Source organism: Mus caroli, unplaced genomic scaffold (assembly GCF_978045245.1).
Source record: "Mus caroli unplaced genomic scaffold, Mus_caroli_1 scaffold_13, whole genome shotgun sequence".
Classification (NCBI taxonomy): domain Eukaryota; kingdom Metazoa; phylum Chordata; class Mammalia; order Rodentia; family Muridae; genus Mus; species Mus caroli.
In genome coordinates this window covers 114,991,059-115,017,956 of record NW_028227268.1, presented here as the reverse complement: position 1 = coordinate 115,017,956, position 26,898 = coordinate 114,991,059, and the positions used below count along the sequence as shown (strand labels likewise).

Sequence of the window (26,898 nt, the reverse complement as noted above, 5' to 3'; positions counted from 1 at the left end):
GATCAGATTAATGATCTAAACAATCCTATATCCTCTAAAGAAATAGAAGCAGTCATTAATAGTCTCCCAACCAAAAAATGCCCAGGACCAGATGGGTTTAGGGCAGAGTTCTATCAAACTTTCAAAGAAGATCTAATTCCAGTTCTTCACAAACTATTCCACAAAATAGAAACAGAAGGTACTCTACCCAACTCATTCTATGAAGCCACAATTACTCTGATACCTAAACCACATAAAGACCCAACCAAGATAGAGAACTTCAGACCAATTACCCTTATGAATATCGATGCAAAAATACTCAATAAAATTCTTGCTAACCGAATCCAAGAACACATCAAAACAATCATCCATCCTGACCAAGTAGGTTTCATTCCAGAAATGTAGGAATGGTTTAATATATGGAAATACAACAACGTAATCCACCATATAAACAAACTCAAAGTCAAAAACCACATGATCATCTCATTAGATGCGGAGAAAGGATTTGACAAAATCCAACACCCACTCATAATAAAAGTCTTGGAAAGATCAGGAATTTGAGGCCCATATCTAAACATGATAAAAGCAATCTACAGCAAACCAGTAGCCAACATCAAAGTAAATGGTGAGAAGTTGGAAGCAATCCCACTAAAATCAGGGACAAACAAGGCTGCCCACTTTCTTCCTACCTATTCAATATAGTACTTGAAGTCCTAGCCAGAGCAATTCGACAACAAAAGGAGATCAAGGGGATACAAATTGAAAAGGAAGAAGTCAAAATATCACTTTTTGCAAATGATATGATAGTATATATAAGTGACCCTAAAAATTCCACCAGAGAATTCCTAAACCTGATAAACAGCTTCAGTGAAGTAGCTGGATATAAAATTAACTCAAACAAGTCTATGGACTTTCTCTACACAAAGGATGAACAGGATGAGAAAGAAATTAGGGAAACAACACCCTTCACAATAGTCACAAATAATGTAAAATACCTTGGCGAGACTCTAACTAAGGCAGTGAAAGATCTGTATGATAAGAACTTCAAGTCTCTGAAGAAAGAAATTAAGGAAAATCTCAGAAGATGGAAAGATCTCCCATGCTCATGGATTGGCAGGATAAATATAGTAAAAATGGCTATCTTGCCAAAAGCAATCTACATATTCAATGCAATTCCCATCAAAATTCCAACTCAATTCTTCAACGAATTAGAAAGAGTAATTTGCAAATTCATCTGGAATAACAAAACCTAGGATAGCAAAAACTCTTCTCAAGGATAAAAGATCCTCTGGTGTAATCACCATGCCTGACCTAAAGCTGTACTACAGAGCAATTGTGATAAAAACTGCATGGTACTGGTATAGCGACAGAAAAGTAGACCAATGGAATAGAATTGAAGACCCAGAAATGAACCCATTCACCTATGGTCACTTGATCTTTGACAAGGGAGCTAAAACCATCCAGTGGAAAGAAGACAGCATTTTCAACAAATGGTGCTGGCACAACTAGTGGTTATCACGTAGAAGAATGCGAATTGATCCATTCCTATCTCCTTGTACTAAGGTCAAATCTAAGTGGATCAAGGAACTCCACATAAAACCAGAGACAGTGAAACTTATAGAGGAGAAAGTGGGGAAAAGCCTCGAAGATATGGGCACAGGGGAAAAATTCCTGAATAGAGCAGCAATGGCTTGTGCTGTAAGATCAAGAATCGACAAATGGGACCTCATAAAATTACAAAGCCTCTGTAAGGCAAAAGACACCATCAATAAGACAAAAAGGCCACCAACAGATTGGGAAAGGATCTTTACCAATCCTAAATCAGATAGGGGACTAATATCCAATATAGATAAAGAACTCAAGAAGGTGGACTCCAGAAAACCAAATAACCCCATTAAAAAATGGGGCTCAGAGCTAAACAAAGAATTCTCACCTGAGGAATACCGAATGGCTGAGAAGCACCTGAAAAAATGTTCAGCATCCTTAATCATCAGGGAAATACAAATCAAAACAACCCTAAGATTTCACCTCACACCAGTCAGAATGGATGCTGGCAAGGATGTGGAGAAAGAGGAACACTCCTCCATTGTTGGTGGGATTACAAGCTTGTACAACCACTCTGGAAATCAGTCTATCGGTTCCTCAGAAAATTGGACATATTACTACCAGAGGATCCTGCAATACCTCTCCTGGGCATATATCCAGAAGATGCTCTAACTGGTAAGAAGGACCAATGCTCCACTATGTTCATAGCAGCCATATTTATAATAGCCAGAAGCTGGAAAGAACCCAGATGCCCCTCAACAGAGGAATAGATACAAAAAATGTGGTACATTTACACAATGGAGTACTACTCAGCTATTAAAAACAATGAATTTATGAAATTCCTAGGCAAATGGTTGGACCTGGAGGGCATCATCCTGAGTGAGGTAACCCAATCACAAAAGAACTCACATGATATGTACTCACTGATAAGTGGATATTAGTCCAGAAACTTAGGATACACAAGATATAAGATACAATTTGCAAAACACATGAAACTCAAGAAGAACGAAGACCAAAGTGTGGACACTTTGCACCTTCCTAGAATTGGGAACAAAACACCCATGGAAGGAGTTACAGAGACAAAGTTTGGAGCTGAGACGAAAGGATGGACCGTCTAGAGACTGCCATACCCGGGGATACATCCCATAATCAGCCTCCAAACACTGACACCAATGCACACACTAGCAAGATTTTGCTGAAAGGACCCTGATATAGCTGTCTCTTGCAAGGCTATGCCGGGGCCTAGCAAACACAGAAGTGGATGCTCACAGTCAGCTCTTGGATGGAACACAGGGCCTCCAATGGAGGAGCTAGAGAAAGTACCCAAGGAGCTAAAGGGGTCTGCAACCCTATAGGTGGAACAACAATATGAACTAACCAGTAATCCCCGGAGCTCGTGTCTCTAGCTGCATATGTATCAGAAGATGACCTAGTCGGCCATCAGTGGAAAGAGAGGCCCCTTGGTCTTGCAAACTTTATATGCCTCAGTTCAGGGGAACGCCAGGGCCAAGAAGTGGGAGTGGGTGGGGAGGGTTTGGGTGACTTTCGGGGTAACATTGGAAACATAAATGAAGAAAATACCTAATTAAATAATAATAATAATAATAATTTTAAAAAATAAATATCAAACAATCACTCAAAAAATAATAACTTCTGATATGTGGCTATAGCAGCTCATATAGCAGTTCTAGGTTGGAACTTATTATCTGATGCGACCTGGATCCATGTTCCCAGCCAATGGTCACTCATATTAGGCTTGGAATAAATGGTCTCCTTTCCTTCCAAGGACAGAGCCGTGTCTTTAGCGGACACACCATACACAAATAAAGGCTGGAGAACTGCTTCCCAGGACCCATCCATCTATACACACATTCTCCTTGTTTCTTAAATCAACACCAACTGGGAAAGTATCTGTGGATAAAATTTGTTTTCAGCTGAGTTAAAAGCATAGGTCCCCAAAATGGCCTGTCAGGACCATAATCCCTGCTAGGCTGTCAGCAGGGGGGAGAGCTTCAACAGATGTCACCATCCCCAAGGCCTCTGGAGCTCATCTTGCTGTTAAAGGTCTCCTTCACAGGGGATGTCTATGGAAGTCGGGCGGCATAGCAACCATTCTACTCACAAGCGTAAACTGTTAGAGTATATTCACAGTTCACTCTCACCATGGTTTTAGAGCATGCCCACTATCCCACAGAGAAGGTGCTTTTGTCTGGTCTCCAGATGCAGAAACACACACATACATACACACACACACACACACACACACACACACACACACATGCCATGGCAGACAGAGCTAGCATTCTACCCACAAGGTTAAACTGCTAGAGCATATTCACATGTAGCAGACAAAGAACAGCACCCTCTCTCCTCCCCTTAGATACCTCCACAGTACCTGCTTCAGCTCCCAGTGGACATCCAAGGAAACATGAAAACACGAGGACAGTGCTTCATGTGCTGAAGGACAGAGTCACCTCAAGCTCCAGGTGACCGTCTCCCTGCAAGCCATCCTCCATGGCTCGAGTCGGCTACCTCTGTTCTGGGGGCATCCTCTATGGATGATACTGGATTATTTGTGACACTACTTATGAGACCGACCTCAGGTTTTCAGTCTGAGTGTTGGGCTTTTTGCAACTCCTGCCATAGTTGGGGTGATAATACCACTTGTTGGAAACATTCCCCCCACTCGTTTGATTGTCTTCCTGGTTTCCACACACCCCGTCAGGTTTCATCTGGGACTAACGGGAGGGCTGAGGTCTGGAGTTGTCAATAGCTAGAGAGCTCTAAGTCCAGGGTCTACCATGAAGTTCAGGTCCAACCCAGGCCATAAGCAACAGGGCTTCAGTAACTATACTTTTATCCTCTAAGGCAGTGACTCTTAACCTTCCCAGTGCTGCTGTCTTTTAATACAGTTCTTCATCTTATGGTGACCCCACTCCAACCATAAAATTATTTTCCTTACTACTTCATAATTGTAATTTAGCTACTGTTATGAGTCCTAATGTAAATACCTGATATGCAGAATATCTGATATGCAACACATGTGAAAAGGGTTGTGACCATCAGGTTGAGAGCCACTTTTCTAAGGGGACTAATATTTGCCATTACACTGATCCTCCCTTTTAAGCTGGCAGCAATTTACAGATTATAAAGACATCCTGCTGTAGGAAGCTGTGATAGCCACTAGGGGACAGGATCGCCTCACTGAATTCTCAACAACTGGCTGGCTCCACGCAGCACAAAGCTGGGGGCAGAGGGAGGAGAGCACACTGGTGATGGAGGTTTTGCTTGATTCTTGGCATTAGAAGGCAGCCTGTACTTTGGGGGAAGCCCGGGAAGGGTGCGTGCACAAAGAGGCAGGGACTGAGCTCCTGCAGCATCCTCTGCTGCATTGCTGGTTGTCCTGAGAAGGCAGGATGTAGAAAGCACGGTGTGAAACAACACATTCTTTGTGTTTTTCCTTTTGCTGGTGGCCAAGGCACAACCCTAAGCTTCATGGTCTGTGAATGGAGACTGGGCCACTGCCAAGACAGTCTGAGAAGCAAGTTACTCAGTGAGCATGACCACCACACTACTTATACCTTAGAAGCCGAGGCAATTTGCTGCTTTCTAACCGTTAAAAGCAGGCAGGGCCACTGAACCTGTAGAAAGCTAATCATAAGCCCGTTGTCACTGCAGGAGGTTAGAGATTTATCAGCTCAGAGCACAGAGGAAATTCTTGTTGACTTAGAATTTGACTTAGAATTCCCTACATGGAGGGGAAACATACACGTGTGTGCCCAGGCTAATGATTCCTGGAACTCATCTCAGCGGGTGGCAGCTTGGACACATAAACCAACCAACCATAGTGATGCCCTGCACTTAGCAAACAGCAGAGGCACTTAGCTCGAGTCTGCTCTGCGGACCTAATCTACTCAATGTTAGAGTCAGAACCCAGGAGACCTGGCACGGTGCATGAAAGTGCTGAGCTTCTGGTTCTCCAGTATCTGCCCTACAAAGACGCGTGCACAGAGCAAGGGTCTGGATGCTCTTTGTCAAAGTGGGGAAGCTTTTAGTGACACAGTGACACTCTTCCTATCCATCTGTGCCCTGCATAGCAGGCTGGAAAAGTAGCTTCCTGGCACCGATGAGCCAGTCCTGCACGGAGAGAGAAATGCTGGTCAGGCAGCACAGCAGATGGAGAAAAGACGAGCTCACTTGTCCAGGTCGCCCTGGAATTTAGACCTGGCCTCCTCACGTGCCAGGCTTGAGGGCTCGTCCAGTAAGAAGTGGACAGCCGAAAGCTTCCTTACCCTTCAGTTAAGGAGTTACTGAGACTGTGAAGTCTCTGTAACTCATGAAATGGTGGTAGATGCTTCTAAGACTCTTTAAATGGCTGTCTGAAGTGTTTACAAATAAGAGGTTTATCTCAGGCCCCATACAACACTGAGGGAGCACAATGAATCCAGTATGTGGGGTGGGTAATGAATGGATTGGGGTGGTAGGCCTCCGTGGTGCCCAGCCCAGCCCAGGCCGCATCCAGTCATTGCTGTAACACTTTTCATTTCTAGTACAGGCATTTAGAGTTATAAATTTCACTCTGGCCACTGCTTTAGCTACACCCCATGGATGCTAGTTTTATTTTCTACGGAACATTCATTTCTATGTAAGACACCAGGCTTCCTTGCCCACTACCTCGGCCCCACACAAACCCTGCTACTTAGAAAAGTGTTCTCTATCTTCTATGTGTGCAGAGACTTTTCTCGCCATGGCACTTTATTGATTTCAAGGATAATTCCTTACTATACAAGAATAAACTCTGTTGTATGGCATACATTTGTTGAATTTTGTCTGTCTGACAGCTTGATCTACTTTGATGGACATTCCATGAGGATTCTGAGAAATGCCCAACTTTACTATTTCTGTGGGTTGTTCTATGTGTCAGTCAGAAGCTGCTGGCAGCTTTCATTGTTCAGTTTTCCTACATTCTTCCTGACTGGCGCTCCAGCTGTTCCTACCACTGTCTTGGGCAGATACTTTATTGACTGCACGGCAAATAAAATAATCGTCCTCCAGCAAGTGGTGCCTGCCGGCTTCGGTTAATGTTTGTATAATTTACCCCCTCACACCTTTTGATTATCAACCATCCTGCGAGACTGATTTGAAGTCTCTTGTGAACAGCATGTGGCTGGGCTGTTCCCAGTCAGCCGGCTAGTATTTTGACTGGTGGGGTTTGGTCACTTATGTATTAAGGAAATTACAGTGTGTTGGGGCAAATCTGTTGTCCTATTTATTTCAGCTTGCTGCATTTAATTTTTGGTTTTCCTACGTCTGTCTTCTACTTCCTAAGGGTTGGCATTTCAAAGATTCTATCTTGATATGTTTAGTGCAATTGAATTTAACCCTCCCTCCCATTATTATAATGGATACTCTGGTAATTACAATAAAATGGGTGATTTTACTGTTGTCTGGGGTACTTCATTTTTGTTACATGATGAGGCTTGAGAGATGGCTCAGTGGATACAGACACTGACTGTTCTTCTATAGGAGCTGGCTTTGTCCTGCCTTTCACAGCTTCATACAAACCACTGCCATTCAAGCTCTTGTGTGCCCATACAAGACCCAGAACTCTCCCCATGGCTCCTTGTAGGTGTTTTTTCCCCTTTCTCTTTAGTTTTCAGAAATTTTTATTTCTTGTCATGAATTTTTAAAGTAAAATAATGTGTGCGCACTCAAGGCATATGTGTGATGAGACACGGTGATCAGTAGATAGAAACGCACTAATAAGTACATCCTCTCAGTGTGTGTGTGAAGATCAGCTTCAACCCGCTCATTCCAAGGAAATCTGAATACGGAACACTATCATGACCCGCCATCCACACACTGTACTCCAGGTCTCCATCTATCTGCTGGACCTTCAGAACCTTAACTACCGTCTCCTCCTCCTCCTCCTGCTCCTGCTCCTCCTCCTGCTCCTCTTCCTCCTCCTCCTCCTCTTCCTGCTCCTCCTCCTCTTGCTCCTCCTCCTGCTCCTCCTCCTGTTCCTCCTCCTCCTCCTCTTTGTCCTCCTCCTCCTCCTGCTCCTGCTCCTCCTCTTCCTACACATCCAGATCCAGTTGACATCAATCTATATATTTGGTCCATTCTGTACTCCTGTCTCTTCATCTTTTAGATTCTACAAAGAAATGAAATCAGGAATTATTGTGTGTGTCTGGCTTATTTCTCTTAGCCTGCATTGTGGATTTTGGTTGATATTATTTACTTGGTTTCTTGTGTCTATAAATCTATCTTTCCCATCCCCCAGATTTGGGGAGTGTGGAGCCATCATCTCTTTAAATGCTATCTAGTACCTCTCTCTTCCTCTTCTCCTTCTGGGGCTCTAGTGATCTGTATGTTGGACTGCAGGTCCCCATGCCTAAAGCTTACTTTTATTTTTTTCAGTCTGCATGAATTCTATTAGTGTGTAAGTAAATTCACCAATTCTGTCCTCTGTCACACCCACTTTGCTGTCAAAAATTCCTAGGAAGATTTTTGGCTTTGTGCACATGCGTGTGTGTGTGTGTGTGTGTGCACATGCATGTATATGTGTGTGTATGTGCGCATGTTAAGTTGGAGAACAATCTTCCATGTTAACCTCAGAAAGCACCATCTACCCCTTCTGAAACGGGGTCTCTAACTGGCCTGGAGCCCACCAAGTAGTCCAGACTGGTTAGCTAGCACTTCCCTGGTACTCTGTCTCACTGCCCAGTGTTAGTATTACAAGTGGGTGCCACTACACCCACCATTTTTACGTGAATTCCGTAAATCAAACATAAGTCCTTGCGCTTACAGGGCACCTGCTTTCCTGACTGACCATCACACCAGCCTCCTAGGAAGGTTTGACTTTAAACGTCTATCAGCACACTTCCAAGCTTGTAGTCTCTGTTTCTTCTGGGTGGTTTGTCAATTTTTTCTTCAAGAGAATTTGTATATTTTTGCTGATGCATTTTTGACCACTACTTTGAAATCTAGCCTCTGATGCACCTTGATGTTGGCATAATCTTTCTCAGCCTTGTCTAGCATTTCTCGGTATGACTGGTAATTTCATTGTATTTCAGACATTTACTCCTATTACCCAGGAGCCTAGCTGATTCTTTAACTTTAGCAGACAGCACCCTAGTTATGCGGAGTGAGCAGGTGAAGGCCTGCTTTGTGGGCTGTGGTTCCACTAACAGTTCAACCAGCTTTCCAGTGCTGCTGATCTGCTGTTTATCCTTGCTCCCCACCCCCAGGTTGGCTGAGGGACAGTGAGGAATCTGTAGGTAAGAGAAGGGGTGCTTGAGGGAGAGGCTTTGAGTAGTATTTGCTGTGGTGATTTCCCCTGCCTGTGAAAGGCATGCTTTCCTGGTGAGGTTGAGGGCTCTCAGTGTGGGGCCCTCTATGAATCGCACAGACACCCGGAAGTCTCTGGGATAGCATCTCACATCTTGGTCATTCTGGTAACACTATTGACTCCACACCTTGTCCAACTGCCTCTCATCAGGTTTCAGAGCAGCCTTTTGATTTCTGGTAACTTTAATATCATTTGTGGCTTATGCATTTTCGTTAGCTAGCCCACAAACCTGTTGGCCAATGTGTCCATTTATGACCAATGTCTGTGGCATAAAACATTCTTTCAGGTAATTTCGTAGGCCCCACATTCACTCAGAGAACTCTAGGTCATCGTCTGAGGCTTGCCCAAGAATCCTCCATTCGATCTCCAAGAGATTTTCCAAGGCAGTGAGATCTTCCTTGTGACCCGGAGTCTCTGGAATGAGACACAGAAGCTATGGCCTGTGTCCTCAGCATGGAGAGTCTGAATGTCTACTGCACACCGGACTGAGGATCAATCAGAGGGTAGGTACAGGCATCCAGCCCAAGAAGTGCTGAGGGATGAACGGCAGCGTCCTCCGGTCTACTGAGCCCTCGCCTCAATCATTAGATCCTCTGTGTGCAGGGGCTTAGAAACATGAGTGTGTTGGTTCTACAAGGCCAGCCGTTGTCATCAACCCCAAGGGTGCCTAGACATCACATTCAATAAATGACCTTTACATCTGTGCTGCTCATGCTTACACCCTGTTGGGATCCTGTTAAAGGACAGGCAGTGACTGGCTCCGGGGATCCACAGGTAGCTTCCAGTTGAGATTGAACCAGCAATTGTCTGCTCTCGGCTCTGAAATAAACACCTGCATCGATGTCAAACCCACCTTCCTGCAGTACGTGGGAAGTTGGTATAAGATCCATGTCATTAGAAGCCTCAAAGGCCAACAACACAGGAGATGGGGGCCACAGAACTGCTGCTAGCTGTGTTTATTATCTGTCCATAATCAGGCTGGGCCCGATATAGCCTATCCTTTTGGGTTTAGACCCTGTAGGTTAGCAGATGGACCTTGGTCCTGACCCTGACTCACATAGACGGGGTCAGCTCAAGGGAGCAAAAAGCCAGCAGATCCTCTAAAGGGAGGTGGAGGAAAGCTGAGGTGAGGGCTATGTAGTACTGGGTACACGAAGTACTGGGTATGTAGTACTGGGTGTTCTGGTTGCTCCAGGCTTAGAATGTTCAGACTGCAGGTAGACAGAGATGGCAAGAGTCCTTTCATGGTGCTAGAATGGAGCAGAGGTAAGAACACAGTACATCAAAACTACCCCAGGGCAGTCATCATCCCTGCACTCAGGTATTATTTTTTAAATGTTATTTATAATTTTTTGTAAGATTTTATTTATGTATGTGAGTACACTGTTGCTGTCATTAGACACATCAGAAGAGGGCATCAGATCCCACTGCAGATGGCTGTGAGCCACCATGTGGTTGCTGGGAATTGAACTCAGAACCTCTGGAAGAACAGTCAGTTCTCCTAACCGCTGAGCCATCTCTCCAGCCCTAAATGCACTTTGTGAAGCAAGTGTATGGAGGTCAGAGGAAACTTCAGGAGTTGGCTCTCCTTCGGACCTCAGGTTCCAGGAACTGAACCCAGGCCTTTAGGCTTGTGCAGCAAAGGTTTTTCCCTAAGCTACCTTGCCAGGACACTGCTGTGGGATTTGAGAGTGCCCCACTTTGTAACTCAGGCTAGTCTGGAATTCATTATACAAGTCCACACCTGCCTTAAACTAACGGCAAATTCCTGTATCAGCCTCTGGGTTCCCAAGATTATAGTTTCACTTTTTGTTATTATTTTTATTTTATGTGAATTGGTGGTTTGCCTACATGTATGTCTGTGTAAGGATATCTGATCCCCTAGAACTGGAATTACAGACAATTGTGAGCTGCCAATGTGGGTGCTGGGAATTGAACTCAGGTCCTTTGGAAAAGCAGCCAGTGTTTATAACCACTGAGCCATCTTTCCAGCCCTACTGTTTTTTGTTTGTTTGTTTGTTTTGTTTTGTTTTGGAGGGTGTCTTGCTGTGCACCACTAGCTGGTCTGGAGAATCTATCAATCATTCATCCTCTGTCTCCCAAGTGCTGGCATTGCAAGTGTGTGCCCCCATACCTGGCTTGGCAATTTAAAGATAATTTGAATATAATTTTTTCAAGGTCTTTGATAGCCAACCTACAGTATGTTCCCCAAAGCAAACCATGTAAATAGGCAGTTATGAACACCATGACCCATAAAACAGACATCAGGTAAAACAAAAACCCAAATTCAAACCCTGTCAGTCAGACACAGCAGTACACAGGTGCGCGCGCGCACGCGCACACACACACACACACACATACAATGCACATACAGTCTGGGGTACAACAGTGACTGTTCAGAGCAAGATGAATGGATCAGTAAGGGGGGAGAATACTTGTCACATAAGCTTGACCACGTGACTTCAAATATCCAGAATCCACATAAAGCTGGTGTGGTGGTGTTTGTCCATAACCGCAGTGTTCCCTCAAATGTGAGGTGGAGGGACAGAACTCCAAGAAGTCTCTGGAACAACTAGCCTGGCATATGTGTGGACAGTAAGAGACTATTTCAAACAATGTGAAGAGTTAAGGACCAACAACCAAGGTTGTCATCTAATCTTTACGCATGGCAGGCACATGAGGTCGCACACTCACAAACACAGGAGCAAAGGTATGGGCACACACACACACACACGTACAACAAAGACTTAAAAAAATGCTTCATTAGACTTACCAAGGTCATAATTTTTTATTATACTCTGAATAAGGCTGATATTTAAAGAGCAGAGGAAATGCCTATACAAAAGGTTTATAGAACACTCATTTACATACTGGATATATATTCTTTACAATATAGAATAGTGAAAACTGCGCTAATAGATAAGACAGATATGGCGACATTACAATGTCTTTGACACTGAAGATAAATGCAGTGTGGTTTTTAACATGGATACAGTCCAGCACTGGAAACTATAAGACCGTTAGTGAGAAGGTTAATGGACCCTGGCTATCTATTGGGAGTGCTGGGACATCACTGAATTTACTCATAGAATAATGTACTAACTTGTGCCCAACCGATGGCCTTGTAGCAAAAGCCTGGGCAATACTCCTTCGCAGTGTTTCTGAGCACACAGTATCGTCTATGATACTGTTCTTGTTCTGTTCAAAACACACGTCACACACAGAAGACAGAGCCTTGCCCTACCAGCTGTTGTAGACAGTTGTAGAGCTGTCTTCCTGTGTTTCCTCAGATCAGATCCCTTGATACCCTTGACTACTTTTATCTTGAGTAAAAATCATACCTGACCAGTCAGTTTTGAAAGCACATTCGTGTGGCTTCTTGGATGCATTCCATGCCAACCTTTGTGGCATTCAATTCACCGGAAGGCTGGGCTTCAGCAGAGCCCAGCTGATTTCTAATTAGGCCCTCTACCCCCCACCCCCCTCCAGCGGGAGGAAAAGGGTGCGGGGCTGTGGTCTCTGGGCCACATCTGCATATAAACTTATAATCATAGGATGTGGTACTTCTTAGAGCACAAACTTCAGCCCCACCCCTGACCCCATCTGGAGTTTAGCTGCATATGAGTAACTGAACACTAGAAGCCTCTGTGGAAGACATGGGGCCTCTAGGGAATGGTGGCACATTCCCTCTAACAGGCACATCAGAGTGTCCACGAAGGAGGTCCTTAAAGACCAAGGCAAACATTTGGCACAGAAATGAGGCACTTGCTTTTGGTGCATCAATAGGAGCTAAAAAGTGGAATAGTCCACCTGTATACACACAGACATACATGAGCAAAAAGTGGAATGGTCCACCTGTATACACACAGACATACATGAGCAAAAGTGGAATGGTCCACCTGTATACACACAGACATACATGAGCAAAAAGTGGAATGGTCCACCTGTACCTGTACACACACACACACACACACACACACACTCTCATCCTGACAGAGTTGATCCCAATTCTACATGTAGTTACATCTCTGCCCCTTTTGAAACAGGATTCACCACAAAAATCCCAGCTTAACAACTGTAGCTTGTCCTGGATATGAAATATGGAAGCTATGTCTGGATTTTAGAAGGCAAAGAGTGGGAATTTCAGGCCAGGCCAGGGATACTCAGAGCCTTCCTGGGGTAGAAGGTTCTGACCGAGGAGACCCTGGCTTTGTCTCCACGGAGCTGGAGCCCTCCTCCACCTCCACCCTTACCGCATTCTTCTGAATCTCTGGGCACAGACGCAAGCAGGAAGCCTGCAGCAGGGGGATGCCCATCTTACCAAGAACCATCACACCTGACTCAGTAACTAAGATGACTCAGCAAATCAAATGTAGCTGTGAGAGCTGGAGTTCTTGATCTTTCCCTTCATCCCTTCTCTCCCTCTGGACACCCACAGAAGTTCCCCTCAGAAGCTGCAGGTACCACAGGAGAATCACGGTAAAAGGCCTCATGTGCTTTAGATGACGCAGACCTCTACATGGCCCAGCCAGTCCTGCATAAGAGGCTAAGACTGATGTCAGTGTCTTAGTCTTCCACTTCTCCCAGACGTTTCCATCAGGAACAAAACCATCTGCATCTGGACGAGACATGTTGCTGCGCCAGGCAGAGGGTAGGTAGGCTGCTTAAGGCAAATCCATTTGGCAGTACTACAGGTGAAGGATCTCGTGGCATCACCCTGAGACCACTGTTCCCCTTCCAGCTGAGGGGCCAGCTGTCTCTGGTGTGTCTACAAGGGGACAAGCCTCCTAATAATCACAGCTTAGTCGGCTGCAGCATTTGACGTGGGTACGGTATGGCAATGGCAAGCAGTTATAAATAATTTGGCATAAGTAAAATATATATTATATAAAATGGCATTTTTGATTCCATCTTCTCATTTTCCTCTCCAGGTCCTCTAGGCTCTCCAGAGCCCAGGTGGCAACCTGAGAGCAGGATCACAGAGTCCTTCCCCCCCAGCAGTGGCTCTCAGACCCCACGTGGTCCCCCCTGACCCCAGAGGCTTCCTCCACTGCCCTCACTTCACATCCCTTCCACTGCCCCTGACTTAGATCCCCGCCATGTTCCAACTTGCTCAAACCTTCACTAACCATGCATCTCCTCCGCAGTTCCATCACGGATGCAGAAAGACAAGACGAGGGAGCATTTCTGCTGACAAGTGGGTGCCATGGCTACTCAGTCCCTGACAAGCAGGACAGATGCTCCTCCTCCACACAGATGCTATTGAGCCAGGGACTGGGGGCAGCCTTGTCTTCCATGCTCCCTCCTTGTACAGCCCTTGTCCTTGGGGCCCTGGTGAGGCATTTCCCGGGCCAAGATCCATCCACTCAAAATGCGCCTGACTATATAGGTGTGCCGGAAGAGCAGCCTCTTTAAGGCCAGTCTGTGGTGACATCGTTTGTTCTTGGTTTTAAGAGTTGTCATACTCTTCTCCTCGTCTTGAGTCTGGAATGTGGAGATTGTCAATCTGGTACGAATGGGGGCCCTGCCTCACCCCACTGCCATGTTGAGGGCCCTATGAGGCATCTGGCAGGCTTGGCTAGGAAGGGCTTAGATCTTCTTAGGGGAGCCAATCATGACCTTTGACACAAAGTTGACAATGGCACTGGCAGGTTGCTCGGGGTCATGCTCTGCAAACAGGTGGCATACGTTGTCTGTAGCACTGCCCTGTTTCCGGGCCACAAATCCAAAGACTCTGCAAGAGACAAGTCTAGGTCAGAGGAGCCAGTACCGTGTGCAGCAAGCACCATGCATGCATGCAGGCTTTCTCTTTCTCGTGATAGCAACCTGGGAACAGTACAGACTGCCCCTGCAGGTTACGATGTGCCAAGCACTAGCTTAGAGACCTGTCTACTACCTGACCACTGAGCCTAGAAGGATGCCTGAATCAAAACTGAGGCTCTGCTTGCTCCTTAGCACCTCTTCTGGAGGTCTAGGGGTCCTCCAGACACCTTCTGTGGAGTCCTGAGCTCCAGCTGGCTATGTAAAATCGGGGTCTCCCATGGAAGGTCAGGACTTTAGGCCTCCAGAAAAACCCTAGAAGCTCCCAGCCCAGTCCAGACTAGACACCCCAAACAAGAAAGCTAACACGCCAAGAACTCATCTCAGGCCTGTGCAACTGTGATCGCTTCCGGAAGTTGTGGCTGTCTACTACTGACCTGTCCTCCAGAGCAGGAGAAACTCTGAAATGGGCCTGCAGGGAAGGAGGCCCATGATGAACATGTGCTATCAGCAGTGCGGACCATGTAAAAGGAGCTAATCTGACAGCCACAGACAGGGAAGCCTCTGTGGGTGGGGTGGTCTGGGATCAGGCTCCTCTGACCATCTTGATAGCAGTGCAAAGCAGAGGGAACAAAAACTCGCTGGCCAAAGGAACAAAGCAGGCTCCCTCCAGATTGGGAAATGTTGCCAAAGGGCTTCACCTCTGCCCACACAAGCAGATCTGGGGTTTTCAGCAGTACCAGCACCTTCTTAAATGGCTGGACTAAGAAATCTGTCTCAGTGTGTAAAGGACACTACAGATACAATATAGACAGGGCTCCTCCAGCCCACGACAATGGACAAGCCAACACCGTCTAGGTGTGGGCTGATATCAGAACACTTCTTACTCTCTAATTTTCTACTTTCAGTTAAGTCAAACAAATGATCCCACCGACAATGACTGCTTTGTTTTGTTTGATCTTTTAAGTAAGTCCTTCTTTGCAAATCTAGAACTGAGGTCAGCTGTGCACTGTGATTTTCAAATAGAGAAAGGCTGGTAACTTACTTAGAAGAAGGGCCATCTTTGATCCACCTTGAGAATTGAAGGGAAGAAGAATTTTATGTTAGCTTTTTTAAAATTAAAGGATAAAAGAGGTATACTTTTCAGTTATGAGAATGCAAAACTCTTACTTCCTGTCTTGTGGATCCAAAGCACAGAAAATCACACTGCTCACAGGGTAATGCCTCCTGAAGAAGAGCCTGTTGGGTGGGTAGAGAGAGGGTCGTTCCTTTCTTGGAAGTTTAGAGTAGTGGGTAGGTGGGTTGGTGATAGACTGGGTGGGTTCCTTATTTCCCCAGTGGGAAGATTTGTGGAGTGGAAACCATGTGATGCCTTTGTTTGTTATGAAAGGACCAGAGTATGTGTTCTCAGACAGTCAGCAAGTGGAAGCTGGGCAGAAGGGTGCTCATAGCTGACAGAAGCAGTCCAACGAGGGGAAGGGTCAACCACAGGTAAAGGAAAGACGGACCCAGGGGCTCTGAGGAACTGGACAGACAAGTGGTAAGACACAGGAGGCAGCTCAGGGCTGCTGGACCTTTTGGCTCTCCCAAAGCTGAGCCCACATCAATAGCGCCTCGGAGGACATGTGCTCACTATACTTTTTGAGTTATTAATTTCTGCGGTAGGTGTTTTGGCATAGGCTTAAAAAAAAGAAGAAACCAAACATCAGAGGGTTAAGGCGTTTGCTCAGGGTTATCTGCTGCAAGTGTGGGGAGAAGCCTTGACCAGAGAAGTCATGCTCTGAGTCCAACTGCTTCATCCTAAGATCCTTTCTTCAAACTATTTGGTAACTTAGGACAATGAAGACGATGCCTTGCTTAAGGAACTGGCCCTAGGGACTGCAGGTGTGGTGGCCTTCAGGGAGGCTATGGTGCATAGAGGGCTCAGGACAGTCTGGGCTATGTCCCACGCATTTGCCACAAGGGCTCCTGATACTACACTGTGCTACTTTGACCAAAACGAGCTGCCCACAGTTAAGGAAGTAATGATGCCAAAGCAGAAGCCAGTAGATTCCGGTCCATCTCAGTGGCTCTAAAGCAATCACTTAAAAGATTCTCCATCAAAAAAAAAAAAAAATCCTTAAAAGAAGATAGCTTTGGGACTAGAGAGCTGGCTCATGAGTAGCATTTAAAGGGTGAGCATGAGGCTCTGAGATCAGATTCCCAGCTGGGCATATCCCAGCCAGTCTAGCAAAACACTGAATTCCAGGTTTACTAAGAGACCCTGTCTCAAAGAATAGAATGGAAAATGACTGAGACACCCAATGCTGACCTCAGGCCCTTCTACCCCACACCTCTCCCCAAGACTTACTTTCTCTGATTGTCAGTCAGGGTGATGCCCTGGGCTGACACCTTGAAGTGTACCACTGTAGACACTGGAGGAGGTTCTTGAACCAAGGTCATACTCAGGGCCTTCTGGACTGCCTGGTGACCAGTGAGGGACTCCATTTCCACAGAGTTTAAGTACCAAACATTGCAGGCTGCAAGACAGTGGGGAGGAGGTAAGAAGCACATTAGCCAGGACCACTGGGGACACACATGCTCTGACACATAGAGGAAGACCAACCAGAAGATGAAGGGATTGGGAACAATTTGGATGTGTGGCCCAGGTTAGAAGCACTGGTAAGCACATGCTCCCAGCTCAGCAGCATTAAAGATACACTTGTCCCAGTGCCAAGGAGAGGATCTAACAAGCTATGAGGGAGTGGCCTGTTGGTGAGAGAAATGTTCCATTCATCCATGGCCTTTCCTCAGCAAGAGCAAAGACAATGGTTCCCATTAACACAATCTCCCAAAATGCGGTAAGTATGGAGACTCTGGAATTGCTGAGAACTATCAATGAGACGACTCCGTTTTTACATACTGCTTAGCCTGAAGTGCTGAAGGGTACGCAGGGGGACTGTGGGCTGATGGTTTGTACTGAACTAACTTAGTACCTCTTAGTAATAACTGTCCTAAAGAGCCCCAAAGAACAGTCTATTACTATCACCCCCAGTTTGCAGGTGAGGATGCCAGGCTCACAGGTAAGGAACATTGGTAGCATCACCTACACCCTGAGTTCAAGTCAAGGTGACTTTGCTAGAACAAACTTCATGGACAATTGGTGCTCCTCCCTGCCTCGGTCCCAGGTGAGAACACTCAAGGGAACTGTCTGTCTGCCTTGGTGGTTTACCTGCGTATCAGCTCCTGTCTACACTAGGGGTTTTCCTGTGCTCTCTTGAGGAGGAGAGCAAGGTGTGAAACATTCGTAACATTCACACTGCCCAAGCCCACAGAGCTCTGGTGAAACAGATCCTTTTATGCTGGGGTAACCTGAGCCTGTTCTAGATAACTGAAGCACATTTTATCAGGAGTCGCTGAAAAGCCTGGATACAACTTCTTCAAAGACTCGAAGAGCAAGTCTACCATAAGCATGAGATTCAGCCAATCTACAGAGGAAGACGGCCCTGCCCATCTGCATTACAGCAGGAAAGAATGAAAAGAGTGAGTGTGTCCAAGGATAAAGAGTTAAATTCATCCTCTCAATAAAATGTGAAGCAACCAGCAAATGGTAATCATGGAAATTATATAGCAACATGGAAAAATGGTTAGCAGGTAATTGGAAAAGCAGAATAAACCATCTCTGCTATGATTAGAACTATAAAATCAAAAGCATGTGTGCTATGAACATATGCTGGAAAGCAGCTTGGAAAATGGGAAACAGACTTCAGGACAGTGAATATTCTACCTCTAAGCCTGTCCTGCTGCTCATGTAGTTTCAAAAGGCATCATGTGCACTTGTGCGCCTGTACCTATGTTTTTGTGTTTGTGTGTGTGTGTGTGTGTGTGTGTTCATTCTGACCTAACTACTATGAAAATCCCATAGACTTGGCACACCTAGATGTGGTTCACCGGAAACCACAGGCTAGACTGCTGTCTTGGAGACACCACGGGGAACTTCCTGATAAGAACTGGTTCATCTGTGGTGCCAGGCAGGAGGAGCCTGGTGTTGGGAGATGTTGGGAGAAACGACACCTCTGAAGGCAGATACCCTATGACTATGACAGTGGGCCAGCATCACCTCCCAAAGTCAGGCTCTCAAGCAGAGAACATGTGGCCTGCAGGGCTCTTCCTGAGGGGATGACTCGGAGCTGTGGTACTTCATGACACATTAAACAGGACAGCATTCTTCAGACCTGCAGCAGGGAGTTCCTGAGCTGAAAAAATTTCCCATCTAAAGTGGTCTCAGATCCACATATTCTGACTTGTTAAGTGTTACTTCTTGGAGGTTAGCTTAAGGCAGTATGTAGAATTCAGGGAGAATGGAGTAGAAAGACAATCCTTCAAGCTTGCCTTGTAGCACGGACAAGCTAGAGTCAGAGTAAGTGAACGGATGACCGTGGAGAGCTGAGTTACGCAATGGAGTCCTACAGAACCACAGAGAACTGAGACTTGCACTGTATTTCTAAAAACCACGAGCAAACTCATTCTACAAACCGCAGGAAGGAATGTGAAAGAACTGTGCGAAGGACAATCCCAGGAGAGGAGGGGGCGGGAAAAGGCCTGGCTGATGCTCAGAGTGGTCTCTGGTTTAGAAACTTCCAGCCCACCTCCCCTTCTTCCCAGTGAGACGTGGCTGCACTGTAACAGGTTCAGGACTCATTTACCCACCTCTTTACTTCAGCATTTCCCTGCTTTTTATTAAACAAAACAAAACCAAACCAAACAAAAACCCACATGATGTTTATTAAATTATACTCATACAGCACTAAGCTAAACAGCTAGACTATCTACAGACCTATGGGAAGTCTGGTGAAAGAGCCCCCCTTTTTTAGGATTAGATCACATTCCTCCTCCATTTCAAGATGAAACAATTAAGAATTGAGGCTTAAAATACAGAAACAAATTGTTTCAGCTATTGGAACAAAGTCATAATGGCATTAGTATCAAATTTCCCATCCTGAGCTGACTGCTGTGTTGCCCAGTCTTGGCTTCTACTGTGAAGATATGGGACATTTCCAAGGACCTTAGCAGAAGTCTAGAATCAGGATGACAAATGGAATTCAGATGGGGGTGGGGGAAGAGTTACAGTGATCAGAGATCTGAATAGTCCTACACTGAATAGTCCTACACTGAATAGTCCTACTTTTTTGATACAATACCTGTGTTACAGTTATTCTAAGTGACCATAGCCAATCCTTAGGCAAGGTTGGTACAAGCCCTGACCCCAGATCTGCTGAGCTGAATCCTTGCCTTTATAATGTGCAATAGAATAGAAATCTACACTCCTGGTGTGTTATGGATTAAAGGAAAGAATTTGAAAGAAGCCTTAAATCAAGGCTCATAGCTCAATGCCTAAAACAGATAATTAAAGCAGACTACAAAGTTTGACATGAAGTTTTACCAGTAGGAAAACCCACCCATTTAAAAAAAAGATAATGTTATTTTAAAAGGTGGGACAATGTATTTAAAAATGGTGAGCTGTAGCCATACACAGAATATCTCTAATATAACCCTCCATAGAAGATTCAGGGAACATTATGAAAGAGGAGGTGAATGGACTGTAAGAGCCAGGGGTCACAGAGGACTGGGGCAAAACAATGTCTTACAGCAACAGAAGATCAAGCCATTCAACATTCCAACATAGTTGGAAGCGCCACCCAAGCCCCGAGCCCTAGCCTAGCTTAGCTACAGCTGATTTCTGGTAAAGAAAATGAGACCCAGTTTTCTTTAGGAGTTGCCGTTCATGGTCTGACAATGCTTCAGTGGATGTCCCCACAGCCATCAGTACAGAGGCAGAACCAACTGGACTCAGTAAGTTATTAAATAAAAAAGAGACAACATGAGGTGGATGAGGACTTATGGAAAGAGGATCTGGGAGGAGTTGGGGTAGATATGATCAAAATATATGAGGTTCTCAAAAATCAATAGAACATCATATTAAAAATACTGTGTTGAAATGGACAAGAAACATGGACAATGATTGAGTGTAACATTTACTGGAAGAATGCTAGTTAAGGAATTGAGCACTATAAAAAAATTGCTTATGATGAGAGATATTAAACCCAAGATTGACGGCAGAGGCACATTGGTTATGGCACTAGTCGTGTGGGACTAAGAAACAGAGCTTTGTTGCTAACACAGATGCAGATGGTGGTATAGGCAAGATGCCCATTGGCTCTGACCAACAGCCAGCTCCATCCATGGAGTGGAATGAGACCATGCTACCCACTGGACCCCACAAATAAATTCCACATGGAGACAGGCATGTCACCATGGTCCTATTTCTTCACAGCTCTTTCTTTCTTTCTTTCTTTCTTTCTTTCTTTCTTTCTTTCTTTCTTTCTTTCTCTCTCTCCCTCTCCCTCTCTCTCTCTCTCTCTCTCTCTCTCTCTCTCTCTCTCTCTCTCTCTCTCTCTCTCTCTCTCTCTTTCGTTGATACATAGTTGTGGTTTTAAAACCAATCATTATTATAGGTTTTTAAATTTTTTCAAGTACATTTTTAAGAGGTAGAACCAAACAATCGAATCAGCCCAGGGCCATACTGATGGTTTAACAGGGGGTGTCAACCTAGGAAGACACCAGGGAATGAATATCTAAAACAAAGTTAGGGGCTCTGAGTTTCTCTCTTTTGTGGAACTCATTGTCTCCCAGGGACAGTCTGCTCAGGCTCACAAGAGATCAGAAGAGAAACTGAAGGGCTGGCCATGCAGGGAAAGGCTGTGGTCTCCGCTCAGGAAAACTGTTCCCAAGGCCTTCCTCAGAGTCTCTTCGTTTGTTCTCTACCTCTCTGGAGAGGGAGAACACTGTCCATATTGAACAACATAAACCCAAGGTCTGTCTAGCTACACATGCATCAGATGTTGATGTATGATGTATGGCTGCCAGGCTGGAAGACAGGAATATCACAGGGACAAACTTCTAGCCCGGGGCAAGTCCCTGGGACCTCTGTTGTGGCTATGCCAAACTCATCTTTTTGGAACCTAGAACATCCACACAATAAATGAGGGTGTCTTCTTTCATTTTATAATGGTCACATTGATGTGCTTAGATTTACGGAGCAGACCTACATTAGAACAATAGAAACTATCCAGAGGAATTAAGAATATTTCTTTACCACGACATTCTATCTGTAGAGTACATCACAAGGGAGGTAACAAAACAGTAAGATGGCACGCAGTATCCATCAGTTGGAACGAGAACATCCTTCAGGGTGACACCACCTGAGGTATGTAAGTGAGGATGTGGAGCAAGGGGATGCTTCTCCATTGCTGGTGGGAAGACAAAATGGTACAGCCACTTTGTAAAAAAGTTCTGTGGTTTAATTCAAAGCTAACTACTCATGCCACCTGACCTAACTATCAAGGCTCATATTTAATCTAAGGAGTTGGAAACGTGTATTAACCAAAACCTTGCATTTGGATATTTTTAGAAGCTTTATACATACTTGCCAAAACTTAGAAGTGACCCAGATATTCTTCAGTGCTGTGTGCAGAAATAAGCATTGCCTCACCAAGGGCTGTGGAGATATTTCAGTTGGCAAAAGGTTTGTAGTGAAAGCTATGGCCCTGAGGATTAGAGTTCAGGTCCCCAGCAAGTGGAATGCAGTGACGTACTGCTACCATTGCAGCACTGAGGAGGCAGAGCAAGTGGGTCCTCAGACCTCACTGGCCAGCGAGCCTAGCCACATCAATGAGCTACAGGTACGGTGAATGACTGCTATAAAAAATAATGTGTAGGGAAATTTGAGGAAATATACAACATGGACTTCTGCCTCTGAACACATGTGCACACACATGTTCAGGGACCCATATGGATATGTATACAGATCTGTACAAACACACATATATAATCTCCTGCACTATACATAAGGAATGAAGCAACCGATCTCTGGAAAGCCATAGAAGAAGCTGAATGGCTATTGCCAAGAGAAAGAAACCAACCTGAAAATGCTTCATAGCTTGTGTTTACAGCATAAAGCATTCTGGGAAAACCGAAAGTATGGCGACCATAAAAAGATCAGTGACTGTGAGGATCTTGACTATGAGGGAGGAATGAGTAAGAAGATCAGAGGTAAGTTTTGAGATGAAGAAAATACTTCATGTGACATTATACTCATGAATGAATGCCAATATTTCTTAAACCCATTGCCACCGAGAGAGAACAATATATTTCTGGGCGGAGCCTTGTAAAACTTAGCGCTACAGGCAACCAGTGGCTGCTGACAGAGAGAGCCTCAGTTTTCTTCATGGGTGAGTGCCCTGATAAGTTATTAAACCCCACATGGTCAGCCCTAAACACACATACATATGAGCAACACTAAATGGACTCAGTAGACTCCTGTGTATGCGCATGTATAATATAGAATTTGGGCTGTGAATATGACAGGGAGTGGGGTTGGGGGGGGAAGTGGGGGAGAGATGATGTAAATGTTCAAGCCATTATAATGTTTAAATAAAAAGAGTGAGCTCTACATACACTACAGACTTCACTTAATAAATGCAAAGATACTAGACAGCTCATCAGCTGTAACACTATGGTGTGGGATGCTGTGAATGGAGAGCCAGCACTGACATGGAATCTCTGCCTTCTATACGTTCCCATAGTGGATTCAGGAAGTACAATCTATTAACAAAAATTTCACCCAAGTGGCCTAGTCTCCAAGTGTGGCGTCTCAGTACAGATGGCAGAGTGGGTCCAGCAGTTGACTCAGGCTGAGGGACTGTTGAGTCACAGCTCCAGAACAGTTTTACATTTTCAGCTGGCGAGGCAGGTCACCACATCCTGCCTTCCCGCACCCCTCCCCCCACACTAAATATGGGCCTTAACATTTATTTATTCCACTGAATCTGATCTTGTTTGAGTCCGAGCCTCTGATGCCCTGGCCATGCCTCCTCACAGCTGCACCCCACCCAGCTGTGCCAAGCAGCTATAAAAGGAAAACTCCTTCACAGCCCCCAGAAAAGCAGGAAATGACTGTCCAAAGGGAAGTTCTATCATGGAGTTCGGTTCCGCCCAGTGACTCGGAGATGCAGAGATACAAAACCAAAGCTGCGGCCACTGACCTGCTCCCTGCTTCAGCAGCTCGGCTGCGGAGTTGGCCGCTGTCTGGGGAGAGTTTTCTGCTATTTCCTCCAGGGGATCTGCAGGAAGGGGTGAGACGAGATGTGAGCTCCTGACACAGTAGTCCACATGGCAAAGAAAATCTGATGACAGAATTCCCAGACGGTGACAGAGCTTTCTCTTGAGAGGCAATCATGCAGCCCACAGAGACTGTAACCCATTCTGAACACAGATGGAGGTGGCATGCCCCTAAAACATGTTCCAAGTCTCTGAATTCATTTACATAAGTGATCAAATTTTAAAAGATAAATAAAACAACATTTACCTACAGGAAAGCTGGGACACACAGTCAGGCCCCCATACACCCTGTATATTAATTTTTTAAAAAATTATTGTGGGTATTTTCTAACAAATATAAAAGTAGAGAGACTTGTTCATTCATGACCTAAATTTAACCATAGCAACATCATTCTCATTTTGTAGGATTGTGAATCTATACTGCAAGTGACCTTAAAATTAGTCTGAGAAAATATATTTTTTCATACACACACACACACACACACACACACACGTTTGTATATAAAATAACTACTTATGTATGTACATGTTTTACATGCCTGGTGCCCAAGAGACTAGATCTCCTACAACTAGAGTTTTACATGGCCATAAGCTGCCTAATGCTAAGTGCTGGGAATTGAACTCAGGACCTCTGGAAAAGCAGTCAGTGCTTTTAATAACCACCGAGCCATCTCTCCAGTCCCCAAGTGTTTTACATCTTTAAGCTGAGCAGTCTTTGTTTTGTGGACACCTTCCATACAGGCCACGGTGGGCAATGTCTGAAAGCTATTATCAGCAGCAGGGCATTCTTCTTTCTCAATTCAGGTGGCCACTAGTTTTCTTTGGGGTTTAAGAGTATATGTCATAAAAAAGAACCTTAGTTTATTTTGTAAGGTGGGTCCTGGGTACAACATGATATCAGCGAGCAGTACAGAAGATCGCACACACAGCCAGATAGCACTGAGAACTCCTCCACATACCTCTCTCCGGAATGAGCAGCTTGCAGGGCAAAGCCAAGGGCGTAATGGAATGCTGGCACACCAAAGCCGTCAGGCTCCCTATAAAGTGGATAAGAGTAAATGAATGTCACCAATTTCTTCACTTGCTCTATGCTTAGCCAGAGACTCAGTTGAGACCAAAATTCCAAAAACCCATGCCTTTATACCACTGTGGGATATGACGCAAAGCTCCAAGAATGACAAGGCCCAAGCCAATGAAGAGGGTGATCGAGGGACCTGTAGTATATGCCAAGCATATGGCCTTTATAAGTGCGAAGTGCCAGGGCACTTCTTAACGAGTAGGAAACAAGGCTGCCCAGATCTATCCAGAAGGCTCTCAATTCACAAAGAAGGGGGAAGCTCTGGTGGCAGCTCTGTGCTCCAACCCAGCTGGGACCCAGCTGCTGACCTTCACCTTGTCTTATTCTAGCTCTCGGAGGATCCCTTCCATTTATTTAGTTTTGACAAGGCTTCTAAAGAACAACTGCTCCTTCAGCTTATCTTAAAGACCTCACATGGCAGCCTGACACCCTGAGGCTGAAATGAGAGAAACCCATTGTGGTACAGAGTCCCTCGAATCTCAAGCCACCTGAAGGAGGGAATCTCTGCTCTAGAAATTCAAAAGAGCTTCCCAAGTAACTCACCAAAATATGGCTCATTTGAGCACCCTTTCAACCGCACTCCCTTTGGGGTACACTCGATCAGGAAATGCCGGACAAGTTCATTGGACAAATCTCCAGCTGCGGAAAGAATAAAATTTATTGTTTTAAATTTAAAACGTAAGAGAATCAAAGTAGGGGTAGAGGGTAGGAAGAGAGAAAAGAGAAAGAACTATATAGAAGGCAGACAGACAGAGCTTTTATATCTGCCTCCTGCAGATATCAAAGCTAAGGGCTACACTTAAGACGGCTCCCTCTAAATAAGATTAAACCACTGCACTACTGGGCTACCTAGAACCACTCCTGGGATGGTCAGTGGGAGAGGCCACAAGGCAGGTGGATAGTAAGACTCAAGAGAGTCCCTGAGAGACAGACACCCTCAGGCTGAACTCCAGAAACTCCCAGAGACGGGATGAACTGGCAGCTTAGAAAGACCCTGGCCTTGGAGCACCAGCTGCATTCCTCCAAGAGAGGAAAGGCCACTGAGGCTCCGGCAGAAAAGACTTCAGTACAGAGCTGGAAGGATGCCAGCCCTCTGGGTGAGGTGGAACCGCCAGCTGGGTACAGAAACGCCTGCAGCAACAAGCAGTCTGCTATGTAGGGGCAGCATTCTACCAAACTGCTAGTAAACAGGACACTTGTGTTCGAGCCAGCTGCTGAACCGAAAGAGAAGAAGCAACTGAATGGAAAAGTACAAACTGAACCAGGAGAAAAAGAAGTCACTGCCCCAAGCTGCTAAAGTCAGTAGACACCCTGTGTACTGCGCCTCTCTCCTTAATTGCTGTCGTTAGCACCCTGAGACCTAGCCTCTCAGTATAATTGATATATAGCAAGACCTACTGAATTTGTGATTGGGGAGAGGTTGCCAGACTCTAGTCTGTATAAGCTGAATAAAACCTGGCAAATTTTGAGCACCAGTATGAGGCCATAAATGGAAGATTCCAAACCACGAAACTTTGTTTCATGAACAAAATAATGGAAAATATTGCATAACATTACTTTCAAAATATATGGAATGTATATGAATTCTATATGAGATATAAATGAATTTAATCTTAGGACTTGGGTCTCCCAGGTTGTATTCCCAGCAGTCACATGACAGCTCACAACTGTCTGTAACTCCATTTTCAGGGTATCTGACACCCTCTTCAGGCCTCCACGCACACTAGACATGTACAAATTTATGCAGTCAGATATACAGGGAAAATATCATACAAATAAAAAGACTTAAGCCTCATTCCCAAGATATCTTATTATTAGTGTACAAATACTTTGAAATCTGAAAATCATCAGAAACCATCGCCATATCTGTTTGGGGCCATTTTTGGGGGGGGGGAGCATTTATGATGAGAGATACCGAACTGCCTTAGGCTCCAATGATGCTGATCAACACCATGCATTAGCGGCAGTACATGTTAGCATTTCTTAGGGGCAGTCAAGTCTGCAGGGATTCCATGAAAGTCTGACA

At 45.1% G+C, this 26,898-nt stretch overlaps 1 protein-coding gene across 5 annotated transcripts in view; it reads right to left on the bottom strand.

Moving 5' to 3' along the window:
- Nucleotides 1–11,622: 11,622 nt before the first annotated feature.
- The window catches only part of Tns3 (tensin 3), a 241,536-nt gene continuing 226,260 nt past the window's right edge, over nucleotides 11,623–26,898 (bottom strand). For 2 of the 5 annotated variants that reach the window (XM_021176014.3, XM_085829115.1), the window contains exons 25-31: nucleotides 25,416–25,511; nucleotides 24,754–24,831; nucleotides 23,719–23,796; nucleotides 16,986–17,154; nucleotides 15,806–15,874; nucleotides 15,681–15,707; nucleotides 11,623–14,609 (exon numbers count right to left, since the gene is read on the bottom strand). In XM_021176014.3, coding sequence (XP_021031673.2) covers nucleotides 14,465–14,609; nucleotides 15,681–15,707; nucleotides 15,806–15,874; nucleotides 16,986–17,154; nucleotides 23,719–23,796; nucleotides 24,754–24,831; nucleotides 25,416–25,511 — 662 coding nt within the window. In that variant the 3' untranslated portion in view covers nucleotides 11,623–14,464. Of the gene's footprint in view, nucleotides 14,610–15,680; nucleotides 15,708–15,805; nucleotides 15,875–16,985; nucleotides 17,155–23,718; nucleotides 23,797–24,753; nucleotides 24,832–25,415; nucleotides 25,516–26,898 lie in introns of all 5 variants that reach the window. The other 3 variants (XM_085829117.1, XM_085829116.1, XM_085829114.1) reach the window with 2 other exon arrangements.